We start from the raw sequence: 17,431 nt of genomic DNA, 5'->3' as shown, positions 1-17,431 counted from the left end.
ATATCCAAGGCTGGATTTAGTTTTGATGAGGCCCTAAGCTACTGAAGGTAATGGGGCCCTTTATATGTCCAGCTGTCTTTTGTCAACAACAAATTGTCACTGTTTTTTGTGTTGAATATATGCTATATGGTAATTTATGGACCTAATAGGTATCTAAAGCCATTTGAACATAATAAAATATGTATTTTATCCAAGTAATTGCTGAACAGAAATACAATTAAGAAGTATATTAATAGTGAAGTAATTATTAAGCTCTAACTTAAAATGATTTTTTATTCATAACAAACTTAGTAATGCAAATACTTCGGCATTTGGCAATAACACAATTTACAACAACTCATAATCTATTCCCCTTTGCCCCCCCCAAGAGAGTGGGGCCCTAAGCTATAGCTTGTTTAGCTTATACGTAAATCTGGCACTGAGTACAGTGGACGCTCACGCGAATGTTGCGATTTGGTGCTTCTGTGCATGTGCAAAGCGCAATTTAGCGCTTCTGTGCATGCACGACCACCGAAACCCAGAAGTAACCTGTTCCAGTACTTCCAAGTTTCGGCTTTCCACAATCCGAAAAAAACGTAGCCTGAAGTGGTTGGAACCTGAGGTATGACTGTATATCGCAATGTTCAGCTGGTGATATATCACAAAGTTGAAAACCAGCTCTGCTCTTATTCCAGACATTGTGATATATCGCAATGTTGTAAACCAGATATCGCCCAGCCCTACTCCCCCCAGAAAATCATCTTACCGTTTTCTGCTAAGGCTGACCCTTACCAAATAGGGTGTTTTCCGGCTTTGCACACCCCAGCCTGTCTTTTGGCTGACTTCACCAGGGTGCTGTGTGGATGTGTAGTCACATTTTCATCGACAAGGCTGCCCTGGGGATCCTGTTCAGATTGGTGCATGACATAGCTGCCGCCGTGAAGTGTTACCCAAGGAGCTCACAACCCCGTTATTCCTAATTGTCCCTGTTTGATTAACAAGAACGGTTGTCTGCCATGGTTATCGGAGTTCCACCAAGCACAGATTTGCCAGGTCCATTTATGATCGTATTGCCTTTTTCATTCACATGTGCCCTTTGAGTTAATTATACTCCCTTTTATGTTTCTTTTGCCATTTTCATCAGCAATCAGATCTGACAGGGTCTCTATTACAGGGACGTTATTAAGCACTTCATAGGTGATGGAAGAGGGAGTTGATTCCACTTTGTCCTTCACAGGCCTCCTGAGGCAGGCAGTAATGGCCCCGTGAAACACACTCTGTCACCTCCAATGGCTTAATTATAACTGAACCATAGACAGCAAAAGCAATTCCCTGCTGCGTCTGCAAAAATCCAGCCCATCTGTGTGCTTTAAAAAGGAGAAGCTTAAAAGAAGCCACTGATAATGAAGCAGTTTTGAATTAGGTCTAAGGGTTAAAGCACACGCCAGAGACATCTGGTGAATTTTTGCTTCTGCCACAGACCACATACGATTTTTTTTTTTTTTTGGGGGGGGGGGTTCCAGTCCAAATAACAGTCACCTCCTGTATCATTTTGGGGTACATTTGGATGAAGACATAGGGCACTTTGTGGCAATCCTTAATTTTCTGTGTTAGTCCAGTACAGTGATGTAAATTCTCGAGAATAATCTTTTGGAGAATATTCTTGAGAATATTCTCGATTAATGAGAATATTAGAGAATTTTCATTTAAAATAGGAGAATATTCATTTTAATGAGTTGAAAATGATATAAAAGACAGCTTGATAAACAAAACTATATGCAAAGAAGCCATTAACATTAAATATATTATCATTATATGATAATATATTTCAGTATGCCAATCTCTGGTAAATGGCACCTTGTACCATTGAATGGCACTGCAAAAACCAGCTACTGGCACTAAATAAAAATAAAGAAATGTCAACTGTTTAAATGAAGGCCACCTCACATGCTGTTACACATAATTGTATAGGCCTAGGTACTTTAAGTGTATAGAGCATTAAAGCTACTTTCTGTAAAAAAAAAATTCACACTGTGTGGCCAAGGGTATAGAATTGCTAAGAATAAGGTCACACCAAAATAGAAAAAAAGGCTATTACATATAGTAGAAATACATACAAATTCAAATTTTCATCAAATTAAGTGAATAGCATTTTTAAAACTAAAAAAAAAAAAATGTTTTCTGTAGTTCACATTTCAGAACTGCCAGTGGCGAATGATACAATGCCCAGTAATATAACTGGATTTTTTTTAAAAAAATCATTATTCATTACTTACACTGGCAATATCAGAGCTTGACTTATTATTTACTGGATTTTTAAAATGTGCATTGTAAAACTGGTTCTTACATTAGACTTTACAGTTTGTGGAGAATATTCTCCAGAGAATTTTCTAGCAGAGAATATTCTCACCTCACATCACTAGAGTGTGGCATTTACATTGGCGCTTCCATTTCTGGATCTGAAAATGACCGTATTTTTTGCTCTATAAGATGCACCAGACCATAAAACGCGCCTAGTTTTTGGAAGAGGAAAATAAGGGGAAAAAATTCTGAATCCCAGAAGCCAGGACAGCAAGCGGGATTGCTGCACAGCGATCTCGGTTGCTGTCCTGGTTTATGGGATAGCCGCGCGCAGCCTCTCCCGGGCAACGGGAGCCTTCACCCCCTGCCCGGGAGAGGCTGTGCGCGGCTAAGGCTCCCCCAACAGCCGTGCTCCCTTTAAAGAGCGTGCGGAGTGTGTGCGTGGCTCTTGGGGGCTTTTCCCCAAGGAGGGAGAAGGGCAGCCCTTCTCCTTCCTTGGTGAAAAGCCCCCAAGAGCCGTATACATGCTCCACACGGTTCTTTAAAGGGAGCGCTGAGCAGAGCCTCCCGCCTGCATTTGCTCCATAAGACGCATACACATTTCCCCCTACTTTTTAGGAGGGGAAAAGTGCGTCTTATAGAGTGAAAGATACGGTAAATGCAAATGCTGCAAAGCTATGATGTGTACTTGATTTTTAAAGAATTGCTCAATATATATTCCTGAAATCTAATTAATTGGGGAGATTTATTCAAAATAAAAGCAGTTTATGTTAACATTTTGAGGACGAGCTGTAGACTGGAACAGTGTGGGTGGCGAAAAGAAGCTAGATTAACTTTTTGGAGCGGTTTCCCGATTACCATAGAATTGTAGAGTTGGAAGGGACCACGAGGGCCATCTAGTCCAACCCCCTGCAATGCAGGAATCTTTTGCCCGACGTGGGACTCAAGCCCACCAACCTGAGATTAAGAGACTCATATTCTACCAACTGAGCTAACCATAACCAAGGACCTTGATGCATGTTGAACAACTTCAAGCTAGGACCCTCAAGTAATCCTATAGCCAAAAGATGCTCTTAACCTTGTTTGTGGAAGGAGAACCTGAGCATCTTTCAAGCGACCCACAATTCCTGTTTTCACTGCCCCTCAGCTTACTGGGACACTCGAAAAGGAGGCCTGCCAGTGGAACTGACCACAGTCGAGCTTAGCCACCGGGATCCTGTGTATAATGCTATCTGGCTGCAGTCAAAGACTGGGACCGATTGCTTCTCCGGATCCACCGATGGGCAGGTAAAAGACAGATACTGCAGTTTGCTATCTATAGGAATAGATAGATACTCAGGAAAAGGGGTGCAGTAGCTGCACCAGACCTACGGAGGAACTAGAGACGTCTTCGTGCTCCTGCAGCTTTGCTCCAGGCTCTGTTGTTTTAAAAAAATGACTTGAGCTTCTCGCTGCTTCTGTACCCTTGGCTGGTTCAAACGATGAACTGCATTTATCAGCTAAGCCACAGCACTGAATGCGGGCGGTACTTGTATCCTAGATGGTGCATCTAGCCGATGGTGTGTATCTCTGAAGAGCAGCCAATAAGGCTTCTGGGTCAGTGCCCGTCAAATAATCATTCAGCCATAGAGCAATGGACGCTCATGGAAAGATCTGTAGCTGGGAGCGCTATAGCAGAATTCAGAAGTAGACAGAAAAAAGTAAGAAGGGCTTGTGAGAAGAGTAAGAAGAGAGCCAGTGCGGTGTAGTGGTTAAGAGCGGTAGTCTCGTAATCTGGGGAACCGGGTTCGCGTCTCCGCTCCTCCACATGCAGCTGCTGGATGACCTTGGGCTAGTCACACTTCTCTGAAGTCTCTCAGCCCCACTCACCTCACAGAGTGTTTGTTGTGGGGGAGGAAGGGAAAGGAGAATGTTAGCCGCTTTGAGACTCCATAGGGTAGTGATAAAGCGGGATATCAAATCCAAACTACTCTTCTTCTTCTTCTTGGTGCTATGAGAATTCTACACTGTTCAGGAAGGAGAAGAAAGGGGAGAGGAGTCATTGGGTTGTTTCTAAGCAGGGGTCAGCAAACTTTTTCAGCAGGCGGCCGGTCCACTGTCCCTCAGACCTTGTGGGGGGCCGGACTATATGGGGGGGGGGAATGAACAAATTCCTGTGCCCCACAAATAACCCAGAGATGCATTTTAAATAAAAGGACACATCCTACTCATGTAAAAATGCACTGATTCCCGGACCATCCGCTGGCTGGATTTAGAAGGCGATTGGGCTGGATCCGGGACGCGGGTGGCGCTGTGGGTAAAACCTCAGCACCTAGGACTTGCCGATCGTTTGGTCGGTGGTTCGAATCCCCGCGGCAGGGTGCGCTCCCGTTGCTCGGTCCCAGCGCCTGCCAACCTAGCAGTTCAAAAGCACCCTCGGGTGCAAGTAGATAAATAGGGACCGCTTACTAGTGGGAAGGTACACGGCGTTTCCGTGTGCGGCTATGGCTCGCCAGAGTAGCTTCGTCACGCTGGCCACGTGACCCGGAAGTGTCTCCAGACGGCGCTGGCCCCCGGCCTATAGAGTAAGATGGGTGTGCAACCCTAGAGTCTGTCAAGACTGGCCCGTACGGGCAGGGTTACCTTTACCTTTACCTTTGGGCTGGATCCAGCCCCTGGGCCTTAGTTTGCCTACCCATGAACTAATGAAAGTCTAAAACTCTCAGATGCCATAGAACCAGGGAATCCAACTTGAGTAAAATATTGGGGAGGGGGCAGGTAAGTCCTGCCCCACATAATCACATGACACGGCACACACACACTGTTTGAATCGCAATGCCCATTAACTTGGGAGGGTGTGGCCCCCTCAAAAATTGTATTGGGGTTGCAAAGACCCCTCTGCCCCTGGGAGTTGGCTCCTGTGGATAGAACATAGAGTTGGAGCTTTGAAGCGGGGTGGGGGGTTGTAGAATAATTTAAACTGAATTTCACAGGGAGCTTCAGCTAGTATAATAAAAAAGATTATTGTCCTCTAAATTGGGGGGGGGGGTGCCTTTATGAACCACTGCTGATTACCACCAATGGAGGAGGGGGGGGGGAATGTGCTGTCCAGCTAATAAAAACTTTTATCTTGGAGAGGCTCTGGGAATAGAATCCATCTCATCCTGACGACAATCTTCTAGGTTGGCAGGTAAATTCCTTGCAGACCTGATGGTCCAGGAACTTTGAGTTCCTTTTTCTCTTCTTCCTTCCCTCCTAAGTATCTAACGCAGCTTGCTTTCTGGAGCCATCTGGATGACTTCTGTCTGTGATGCCCCTTGGGCCCCTTTCTTTGCTCTTGTTCTCTGCTTTCACAGCACAGAATAATCTGAATGATTTGAACTAATCTGATAGGAATGTTTCGGGTACAGCAAGTCCTGGGCTCTGCACAAAGGATTCAATTAAGGTATTAGTGTGCCACTTCCAGCCCTCCAGACCGAAGATTCGGTGAACAAGTTGACAAGCAGCAACGCTGAAGGCCAAGGGTGTGGATATTGGGGGTGAAAGGCTGGTGCCTAGAGCAGTTCAGGAGACAAGAGCCCTAGGAAAGAGCATACATACTTGGTCACATTCTGCTTCGCTTGGAAACAATCCCTAGTGGGGAAACAGAGCCTGTAGATGGAATGAGCATAGAAGGTTCTTCAGTACTATGCTGTTGATCAGAGATTAGACATTTTGATATTAGATCTTGCAGTTCATGATGGGAGCCGATTCAGATAACTAAGTTGGCCACATGATAGTTAAAATTAGCAATAGCCTGCTCACCTGAAGCTGTCGTTAGATGGTTTCTCATCTCTTAAAATCAGCTAGTAAGATGTGCAAAACAGTGTTGCAGCATGGAGAGTTCCTTAACAAGGTGCCAGCCATGTTTTCTCAGATACCCCATTCCATTCCCCATGGTTTTCCATTGTTTTTCCCAACTCATTCCATGGGCAGTGATCATTTGCAGTCTTCACTGTGTTGTGTGTATATATTTTGGGGAAGGGTCACTTCCTTAGCCCCCCCCCAAACTTTGGGGTTCTCCCAAGCATGCTGATACCACCCCTCTTGTGTGTGGATGGTGCTGTTTGGGTTGTATAAGGATCAGCAAACAGACCATCAAGTTTACTAATAGTGTGGCAGAAACCTTTCATCCAATGAAATTGCCACCATTTCAGCGAGTTGTAAATTAGCCATCTGAACCCACCCATAATGTGGGGCCCCCTCAAAAAGCATCAGTAATGGCATTTCTTTTTTCCAGGTCCTGTGGTGGGACATTCGGAAACTAGCTGAACCAACTGAAACACTAGTGATGGACATCAGTAGGAAAGGGATCTTGGAAAATGCTTTAGGAGCCATTGCCCTGGAATTTGAGCCAACCATGGTGAGTCTGCTCTGAATTCTCTCCTGTGTATCTGAGTTCTAGAGAAGGCTTTCATCTTCTTTCCCCACCTTTTAGTTTTTGGGTGCCACTAAAACCCTGTCTTCAGTTCCTAAGTGATACTATGTGGGGAGGGGACTAAAGGAGAGAAAACACATGAGATTTTTTTTTTGAAAAAGTATCCGGGAAAAAGCTTAAGAGTGAAATGGCAATAGAGATGTTCCTAGAGAAACACATTTTAAAACCAGGACATTCTGAGTGCACCAGGAGCACAGGAGAGGGCATCATTTATATATATATATTTTATAGTACACAAGTCTGCACACCGGCATTTTCTTTTGCAGAAATTTGACTAGGCATTGGAGAGGTAAAAAGGTAAAGGACCCCTGACAGTTAAGTTCAGTTGCAAACGACTCTGGGGTTGCGGCGCTCATCTTGCTTTACAGGCCGAGGGAGCCGGCGTTTGTCCGCAGTTTTTCCAGGTCATGTGGCCAGCATGGCTAAGCCGCTTCGGGTGCAACGGAACACCGAAACCAGAGCAGTGCACGGAAACACCGTTTACCTTCCCACCAGAGTGATACCTATTTATCTACTTGCACTTTTTGGTGTGCTTTTAAATTGCTAGGTTGGCAGGAGCTGGGACTGAGCAACGGGCTCATCCCGTCATGGGGATTCGAACTGCCGACCTTCTGATCGGCAAGCCCAAGAGGCTCAGTGGTTTAGACCACAGCGCCACCCACATCCCTTATTGGAGAGGTACAAGGGAACAAACTGGACTTTTGAGGATATAACATGTAAACTGCAAGAGAGCTGAGTAAGGGGAGCAGCGATGGAAGGCGAGCTAGATGGACCGGCCAGTGGTCTGACTTGGTGTATGGCATCTATGTTCCTAAAACACCCGACTTCCTTCTTTTCAGTCTTGGTATAAAGTCTGAGGTATCCATTGTTATTTCTGGATAAGCTAGCAAGTGGGTAAGAACAACCAGCATTTACTGAGGAACTGTGCAACTTTTAAAATATGGCTCACCTCCATGTTGGCGGTGGTGCATGAGGGAACACATCGACTAACATTGTTGTTAAATCTTCTCGCTCTGAAATGGCCGCTTCTGAGATTGGGGGTGTGGGAATCGGCTTGCGAAGGGATCTAATCTCTGCAGCCAGCAGGAGCTGAATCTCAATAAGCATCTTTATCTCTTTGTTAGGTGGCCAAGCAAGCCCCTAATCACTGAGGCTGCAGGTTTTCTGAGAACCAGCGGGGAAGCTAAATTGTGCATCACACATCCCAACAAGCCTACGAGCCTAACTTTGAAAGTTGTGCGGGGCGTGGGAAGAGAGACACACACAAGTCCACAAAGTCTAAAGAACATAATATTTAATGTTGTCATTGCAAAGGTATTTTTCTCCCCCGCCAGCTAGTGAATCGTACTCTACACTCTGAAGGTGGAGGAACTGCCTTTTTCTGTGGTTTTCTGTGGTGTGTGGTCTTATCTTTTAATTTGTCAGAAGCAGCGCAGAGTGGCTGGGGCAACCCAGTCAGACGTATAGATAATAATTTTTTGTTGTTGTTGTTGTCAAGTTATGAGGCCAAGACATGGGACATCCTTAGGCCAGGTGTGGTGATATCACCCCTTTAAGACTGGTTTATAGGCATGGGTTAAAGATAAAGGGACCCCTGACCATTAGGTCCAGTCGTGGCCAACTCTAGGGTTGCAGTGCTCACCTCACTTTATTGGCTGAGGGAGCCGGCGTACAGCTTCCGGGTCATGTGGCCAGCATGACTAAGCCGCTTCTGGCGAACCAGAGCAGCGCACGGAAACGCCGTTTACCTTCCCGACGGAGCAGTACCTATTTATCTACTTGCACTTTGACGTGCTTTCGAACTGCTAGGTTGGCAGGAGCAGGGACCGAACAATGGGAGCTCACCTCGTCGCGGGGATTTGAACCGCCGACCTTCTGATCGGCAAGCCCTAGGCTCTGTGGTTTAACCCACAGCGCTACCCGCATCCCTAGGAATGGGTTAGAACCTCATAAAGAATGTGCTTACATATAGCTGTCTCCCATTAAGGCTTCGAGGCCAGGGTCACAAGGTAATTGGGTGGAAGAGGTCCCATGGTCTAAGTTCCCATAAAACCTGGGTTTTTGAGAGCTCTCAGCAGCCAGCTAAGCTGAGGTCAGCGTCTGTTTGGGCTTTTGACAGCAGGTTCTTCCGTTGCTCAGCCCAACGGCTACCCCAAACTCACTGTCAGATCACATGTCTGAACCACAAAAATCATACATCCACTGTTTCATTTAGAATATTTTTTGTTTGTTTGTTTTCCTCCTCTAAAAACTATGTGTGTTTTATGGTCGGGTGCGTGTTATAGAGCGAAAAATACGGTATCTACAGATTCCACTTGTCCATCCTTTGGCGGCCAACCTCTCTCTGTCTCTCCTTCCAGTGAATATTGTAAGTGCTGAGTTCCATCTTTGGGCTTCGTTGCTCTTGTCTCCTCAAACTTTGCAGCAATATTTATAAAAAAATAACCAATCCACCATCACTTGCCTTTCTACTCCACGTGAGTCCTTTCGTGAGCTCTGCTCTTTGGTCCAGGAAAAGAGAACCCACCACTCTGAAGCGTAACAATAGCGTTCCATTGTGTTTCCATAGCCAACCAAGTTCATGGTGGGAACAGAGCAAGGGGTTGTGATTTCCTGTAACCGCAAAGCCAAGACTGCTGCTGAGAAGATTGTCTGCACGTTCAGTGGGCACCACGGCCCAATCTATGCCCTGACGAGGAATCCTTTCTACCCCAAGAACTTTTTGACCGTTGGGGATTGGACTGCACGCATTTGGTCAGAAGAGAGCAGAGAATCGTCCATCATGTGGACTAAGTAGGTAACACATTGTGTTGCCCATATCTTGTTGTTTTTAAAATTGCATACATGTCAGCTGGCCATAACAGTGGGTGCTGTCAGGGGTTACAATGTGGCCACAACTTTTTCACCTTGAGGGTGCTCCAAGGTCAATTTCTAGCATGCCTACCAACAAAGTCTTAGCTCAGTTGGTTGGAGCGTGGTGCTGATAATGCCAAGGTTGCAGGTTCGATCCCCGTATAGGACAGCTGCATATTCCTTTTCATTGCAGGGGGTTGGACTAGATCAGTGTTTCACAGACTTGGGGCTCCAGCTGTTTTGGACTACAACTCCCATCATCCTTAGCTAGCAGGACCAGTGGTCAGGGATGATGGGAACTGTAGTCCCCCAAAAAGCTGGAGACCCCTAGTTTGGGAAACACTGGACTGGATTGTCATCATTTTATTATTTGTACCTTGCCCATCTGATTGGGTTGCCCCAGCCACTTAATAAAACATTACACATTAAAAAGCTTTCCTAAACAGGGCTGCCTGAAGATGTCTTTTAAAGGTTGTATAGTTGCTCATCTCCTTGACTTCTGACGGGAGAGTGCTCCACAGGGTGGGTGCCACTACCAAAAAGGCCCTCTCTAGATGATCCTCAGGGTTCCTTCCATCTCTACAGTTCTATGATTCTATGAAGTCCATGTCAACGTAGCAATCTAAACAACCCTTTGTGTTTGTCTTCATCCTTTCCACCTTGGATAGCTGTTACACCTTATGCTTGTTTTGTGGTTTGGGGAGGCGGCATGCTTTAAGCAATTAATTGGTTGAAAGCACACGGAATACAGAATGTCACGTCAGTGCTCCTCTGTGTGCAACTTACAGCACGATTCTCGCCAACAGAGAAAAGCAGTAAACTAGGAGATCCCTTCTGCTCTTAAACCAGCTGCCTCTCCCAAGTGTCTCAGAGCATAGCCAAGGCAATTGTGAAGAGTCAATGCAGCATGTTGGATTTCTTGAACTCGGGAAGGGTTGTAGGAAGGGTGTTAAGGAATCTTGTGGAAATATGGAACCTTGAGGTTTATACAAATTCCAGCCCTCAAGTGGACTGTGGAAGTGGTTTTGACTAACCATGTACATTCCAGTGCCCAAGATATTTACATCACAAACACAGGGAATTAATAGCAGACCCTCCATGTGTCCCTTTTTTCCAGGGACAGTCTCCGATTTATAGAAGCTGTCCCAGTTTCTGATTTGATCCTGGAATGTCCCGCTTTTCCTTAGGATGGCCCTATTTCCATTGGATAAATGTTGGAGGGTATGGAGTTATGCAACCCCCTGAGCCAAGGAGATAAGTAACTATACAACCTTTAGAAGACCTCTGAAGGCAGCCCTTTATAGGGAAGTTTTTAAGTGATTTAAGTTTTGTCATGTTTTTTATATATGTTGGAAGCTGCCCAGAGTGGCTGGAGCCCAGTCAGACAGGGCATTATTATTTTTATTATTAATTGGATGTTCCTATTTTCATCAGAGAAATACTGGAGGTATGCAATAGGTTTCTGTTTCCTCTGTGGTTCAGTAGATACACTTTTCCCTCCTTTGAAATACACTGTTGCATGCCAAGCTTCACTTTTAATAAGCAGCTGGAGTAAGAAGTCTTTTAAATGGATCCTTTGAAACACAAGAAATGCTGCGTTCTTTGGCAGATACCATATGGCATACCTCACAGATGGCTGCTGGAGCACCACTCGGCCAGCTGTCTTCTTCACCACCAAGATGGATGGCACCCTTGATGTCTGGGACTTCCTCTTCAAACAGAATGACCCTACACTCAACTTGAAGGTGATTCCAGAGGGAACAAACATATCCACATTTCAGATTCTTCTGTTGCAGTCTTCCTGTTCTGAGACTTCCACTCTCTAGAGGCAAAACGTTAACTTGGAAGATCTCTAGCTTGGTGCCCATTTGAAATTAAGTAGTGGTTTTTGTCACTTCTGCCGGGCTTTGCAGTAGCTCTGGGTGACTCTGGTGCTGCAACGGTAGCCAAATAGTTAAGTATGGGCTCCAGCAGGTAGCCACTTTCTCGGAAGGGGAAAGTTTGTTCATCTGTGTGCCTTGTCCTGTTTGAAAATGGCTGCATTTTTGCCGCAGTTAAATTTGTTTGAAGGCCTCTGCATGAAACAGCTTCCAAACATGCATAATTTCTGCAGGCTAAATGCCAATTTACACACATATGGCCGGCCCACTTTTCTTATATGGAGAAAACCTCTGTGCAAGGAAAATGTGGGGAGCATCCCCCAAAAGGTGGCAAAATGGGGCAACAGAATGGCATTTGAATAAAACCCTGAAAAATCTGTTCTGCTGTTGATCCTTTTAATCTGAGCTAAGCACTCAGTCCTTGAAAATGTACTGGCATTGAAATGCCAGCAATCCCTTCACTCCTGAATGGGTCTTTCTTCAACAGGTCTGTGATGATCCTCTCTTCAGCCTGCGTTTACAGGACAACGGGCGTTTTATTGGCTGTGGCTCCAAACTGGGTACGGTGACACTGCTGGAATTTTCCTCTGGCCTATGTACCTTGCAACGGAATGAGAAGAACCTGGCTTCCGCAGTGAGTGTCTCTTGCTTCCTAGGGGGCAGATTGGGGGGCAAGGCAAACAGACCTCCTTGCAGGAATGTGTGCATGTGTTTTGTTCCTCTAGTTCAGGGGTAGGGGACCTCCAGCCCAGGTGCTGCGAATGTGGCCTGTGGACCTCTCCTTCTAGCCCTCAGACTTCTGCCAAGGCCATGGCCCTGTTACACACCCTCCTCAAGTGTTTTGGCTTCCTCAGCCTGGATAGCTCAGTTGGTTAGAACATGGTACTGATAACGCCAAGGTTGCAGGTTCGATTCCAATATGAGACAGCTGCATATTCCTACATTGTACTAGAAGATCCTCAGGGTCTCTTCAAACTCTATGATTCTATGACTCGAATGTGTCCTTGAATTGTGTGAATGCCTCTTGATAGCCTGATTAATATAGGTTAATACCTTAGTTTATTGTAAACTTTTTTAAAAAATAAACTTGTAGAAAAATGATGGGATCTGCCATATATCTTTAAAATGAGACAGGTCTGCATCTCTCTAATAGGAAGGTTAATGAACTATCACAGGACCCCAACACAGGGCTCAGAAATCCCATACAGTGGTACCTCGGGTAACAGACGTTTCAGGTTACAGACTCCGCTAACCCTGAAATAGTACCTCAGGTTAATAACTTTGCCTCAGGATGAGAACAGAAATTGCGCGGCAGCGGGAGGCCCCATTAGCTAAAGTGGTACCTCAGTTTAAGAACAGTTTCAGGTTAAGAACAGACCTCCAGAACGAATTAAGTTCTTAACTTGAGGTACCACAGTAGTCCAAAGCATGACTGATTTAGCCTCCGTGAGGTAGGCCGCTTCAGTTCCACCTACGGGGCTCCCTTGAATCCTTTTCAGCCTGTAATCCTTCTGTGCACCTCAGATGTTTGAGCGGGAGACGAAACGAGAGAAGATTCTGGAGGCCCGCCACCGCGAAATGCGTCTTAAGGAGAGGACCAAGACAGAGAGCAAGGAGGACCGGGGGAAAGAGGACGTGGAAGAGGAGAAGCCGGAGGAGATCCTGGCACGGGTGCAGAAGGAGTTCTTTGATGTCATCGAGGGAGAGCTCAAGCGCAGGGAGCGAGCGAAAGCCAAGCCCAAAACTGGCGACGACCAGGTAACAGGGCCGCTGAGAAAGATGCAAAGGCTGACTCTGCAAGCACAGCACAAAGTCCAGGGAGGTTGATGAGTCTTAAAATAGCTGCCAGGTATCATTTACGGAAATGTATGTAACCCTGGGGTTGTCTGGCGATGAACGACAGGATAGGAATTACATGCAGGAGGAGACAAATAAATTGTTGTTTAGTCATTTAGTCATGTCCGACTCTTCGTGACCCCATGGACCAGAGCACGCCAGGCACTCCTGTCTTCCACTGCCTCCCACAGTTTGGTCAAACTCATGTTGGTAGCTTCGAGAACACTGTCCAACCATCTCGTCCTCTGTTGTCTCCTTCTCCTTGTACCCTCCATCTTTCCCAACATCAGGGTCTTTTCCAGGGAGTCTTCTCTTCTCATGAGGTGGCCAAAGTCTTGGAGCCTCAGCTTCAGGATCTGTCCTTCCAGTGAGCACTCAGGGCTGATTTCCTTCAGAATGGATAGGTTTGATCTTCTTGCAGTCCATGGGACTCTCAAGAGTCTCCTCCAGCACCATAATTCAAAAGATAAATAAATAAAGTAGAAGAAATAGCCTCCAAGATTGTGACATCATGGTACAGGGGCACTTAATGCATAGCAAGAGAAGGAATGTTCCAGGAAGATGTTTCAGATGGCCACATGTCTTATAACATCCTTCCATATTTCAGGAGCGGACATTTGACGAAGAAGACGATGAACCAATCCTTCCTAAGGTCAGTATTCCTGATCCCACTCCCAAATATCATTTAATGCATGGGTAAGCAAACTAAGGCCCAGGGGCCGGATCCGGTCCAATCGTTTTCTAAATCCAGCCCACAGATGGTCTGGAAATCAGCGTGTTTTTACATGAGTAGAATGTGTCCTGTTATTTAAAATGCATCTCTGGGTTATTTGTGGGACCTGCCTGGTGTTTTTACATGAGTAGAATGTGTGCCTTTATTTAAAATGCATCTCTGGGTTATTTGTGGGGCATAGGAATTCGTTCATTTTTTCCCCCTTCAAAATATAGTCTGCCCCCCCCCCCAGGGTCCACAGAGACAGTGGACCGGCCCCCTGCTGAAAAAGTTTGCTGACCCCTGATTTAATGTGTGGAGTATCCTTGATCTGCAAGATATCCAAGAAACTCTGGACCCGTCCCAACCTCCTTAAAATAGAAGAACACTCTTGTTAATGGAGCTTGCCCACTGACCCAAGCGAACTTGTCACACTAGCCAACAAGAATGACCATAAAACAGGAGCATGGATGGGATTGGTTGATCCGTATGTGGTATTTGCCACAGCTATGAACATAAGAATAGTGTGCCGCATCAGGCTAGAACAGTGCTTCCTAAACTTTGGCCTCCAGCTGTTTTTGGGCTACAACTCCCATCATCCCTAGCTGGAAAGACCTGAACCAGGGGTGATGGGAATTGCAGTCCAACAAACAGGTGGGCACCCAGGTTTGGGAAACACTGGGCTAGAAGATTTAACAACAACATTAGTAAATGTGTTCCCACCACCACTGCCAACATGGAGGCGAACAAACGGTTGCCATTCCTCAATAAATTCTCTAATTTACAATGCATGGTTGCTCGGCGTTTTTACCCAGATATGACCATGGATCCCTCAGACTTTATACCAAGACTGAAAAGAAGGTTCTAGGGTATTTTAGGAACATAGTTGTCATCATCAGAGCCAGCTCCTAGGTCCCTTCGCTTCCCCCAATCAAATATCTGAGAAGGCCTGCCATCCTCCCAAGGTGATGGGCATTGCCATTCAAATGGCATACGTGTGCTGTGTCCTGTGATCGATTATGTGAGGCTGGGCTTACCTGCCCCCCCAAAAAATATTCAATTTGGCAAACCTGGCTGCCATATACCTAAGTCAGACCATTGGTCCATCCGGTTCAGAACTGTCCACACTGACTGGTGGCGGCAGCAGCTCTCCTAAGAACATAGGAAGAGCCTGTTAGATCAGGCCCATGTCCCATCTAGCCCTGAAGGAGCGTCTCCACCCCCATTGTTCAGCCCGGACACTGAGGTCCAGCTCCAAGGGCCTTCTGGTGGTTCCCTCACTGCGAGAAGTGAGATTACAGGGAACCAGGCAGAGGGCCTTCTCGGTAGTGGCACCTGCCCTATGGAATGCCCTCCCACCAGTTGTCAAGGAAATAAACCATTATCTGACTTTTATAATAATAATAATAATAATAATAATAATAATAATAATAATAATAATAATAATAATAATTAATAATAATTAATTTTTATTTATACCTGGCCAGAGCCAGGTTCAGGGGGCTAACACCAGTAAAATTACAATAAAAAAATAAAATAAATAAAAAACCAATTTAAAATACAGGTTAAAATATAATTTAAAATGCAGCCTCATTTTAATAGTAGCCCATAGATCAAAACCATGAGGGGAGGGAAACAATAAGGGTCAGACTGAGTCCAAACCAAAGGCCAGGCAGAACAGCTCTGTCTTGCAGGCCCTGCAGAAAGATGTCAAGTCCCGCAGGGCCCTAGTCTCTTGTGACAGAGCGTTCCTCCAAGTCGGGGCCAGTACTGAAAAGGCCCCGGCCCTAGTTGAGACCAATCTAACCACCTTGTGGCTTGGGACCTCCAAAGTGTTGTCATTTGTGGACCTTAAGGTCCTCTGCGGGGCATACCAGGAGAGGCGGTCCCGTAGGTACGTGGGTCCTAGGCCGCATAGGGCTTTAAAGGTCAAAACCAGCACCTTAAACCTGACCCTGTACTCCACCAGGAGCCAGTGCAGAAGACATCTGAAGGCAGCCCTGTAGCGGGAAATTTTAAATGTCTAATGTTTTGGGGGGGGGGATTATGTTCTGTAAGCCACTTAGAGTGGCTGGGAAAGCCCAGCCAGATGGGCAGGGTATAAATAATAAAATTATGATGATTATAGTCCAGCATCCTGCTCTCACAGTGGCTTAACAGTTGCCTGCAGAGAAACCAGCAAGCGGGATTCAAGCATGAGAGCATTCTCCTCTCCTGGGATTTCCAGCAACTCTTTTCAGAAGCATTTGTTGTTGTTTAGTCGGTTAGTCACGTGACCCCATGGACCAGAGCACGCCAGGCACTCCTGTCTTCCACTGCCTCCTGCAGTTTGGTCAAACTCATGCTGGTAGCTTCGAGAACACTGTCCAACCATCTCGTCCTCTGTCGTCCCCTTCTCCTTATGCCCTCCATCTTTCCCAACATCAGGGTCCTTTCCAGGGAGTCTTCTCTTCTCATGAGGTGGCCAAAGTATTGGAGCCTCAGCTTCAGGACCTGTCTTTCCAGTGAGCACTCAGGGCTGATTTCCTTCAGAATGGATAGGTTTGATCATCCATGGGACTCTCAAGAGTCTCCTTCAGCACCATAATTCAAAAGCATCAATTCTTCAGCGATCAGCCTTCTTTATGGTCCAGTTCTCACTTCCATACATCACTACTGGGAAAACCATAGCTTTAACTATACGGACCTTTGTTGGCAAGGTGGTAAAACATAGCCGTCCTAGCTAGTTGCCTTTGATAGCCCTCTCCATGAATTTGTGCAATCCTATCTGAAGTTGGGGGGCAATCCCTGCCTCCTGCAAGAATGAGTTCCTTACTCTTCTTAGCATTATTTCTGCCCCAGCCAATTTGCACGGCTACAGGGACCACGTAACGCTCAGGGCTGACCTGTGGCCTTCAGCAGAATCGTATGGCAGAGTTCCTCAGGGGCTGCGTTACCTCAGACTGCAGGTGGGGTTTCCAAATTTATGTGTGTAGGAACTAGTACACCAGGGAAAACATTTAAGTTGAAAACCCTTTCCCCTGAATTTCTCGTTTTCTATGTGCAGTGGGTTGGGGTTTTTTGGTTGTTTATTTTAAAAAAATGCAATTCCTCACCTGTCTGAAGTGGTTTCCAATTCATTATGGTAACTTTTAATCCAGAAGAGATAAGGATATACCTCTCCCAGAGACTGATTTTGAGGGGAGATCACTTGTTAGTGGAAACTTGCAAAGACATATTCCTGGTTTTTGTTTTTTGCAGGAGGAGGAGGAAGAAGAAGAGGAAGAGGAGGAAGAAGAAGAAGAAGAAGAAGAAGAGTGAATGGGGAACCCTGAAATTCCTGCATGGAATTTATATGCCTTCCTGTTTGCTCTTCCTATCATTTTTTTTATACAACAGACTCTATCAATAAATGTAGCAACATTTTTTTTGCAC

At 45.8% G+C, this 17,431-nt stretch overlaps 1 protein-coding gene across 6 annotated transcripts in view; it reads left to right on the top strand.

The window, feature by feature from the left end:
* The window catches only part of LOC308579856 (dynein axonemal intermediate chain 2-like), an 82,731-nt gene that overhangs the window by 10,384 nt on the left and 54,916 nt on the right, over nucleotides 1–17,431 (top strand). For 2 of the 6 annotated variants that reach the window (XM_081180886.1, XM_081180885.1), the window contains exons 7-13: nucleotides 3,428–3,567; nucleotides 6,539–6,661; nucleotides 9,306–9,529; nucleotides 11,199–11,334; nucleotides 11,957–12,103; nucleotides 12,994–13,227; nucleotides 13,913–13,957. In XM_081180886.1, coding sequence (XP_081037012.1) covers nucleotides 3,428–3,567; nucleotides 6,539–6,661; nucleotides 9,306–9,529; nucleotides 11,199–11,334; nucleotides 11,957–12,103; nucleotides 12,994–13,227; nucleotides 13,913–13,957 — 1,049 coding nt within the window. Of the gene's footprint in view, nucleotides 1–3,427; nucleotides 3,568–6,538; nucleotides 6,662–9,305; nucleotides 9,530–11,198; nucleotides 11,335–11,956; nucleotides 12,104–12,993; nucleotides 13,228–13,912; nucleotides 13,962–17,260; nucleotides 17,427–17,431 lie in introns of those variants that run through there. The other 4 variants (XM_081180882.1, XM_081180881.1, XM_081180884.1 and 1 more) reach the window with 4 other exon arrangements.

The sequence above is a fragment of the Podarcis bocagei genome, assembly GCF_964188305.1.
Source record: "Podarcis bocagei genome assembly, chromosome: 2".
NCBI lineage: Eukaryota > Metazoa > Chordata > Lepidosauria > Squamata > Lacertidae > Podarcis > Podarcis bocagei.
This window is presented reverse-complemented; position numbering and strand designations above follow the sequence as displayed.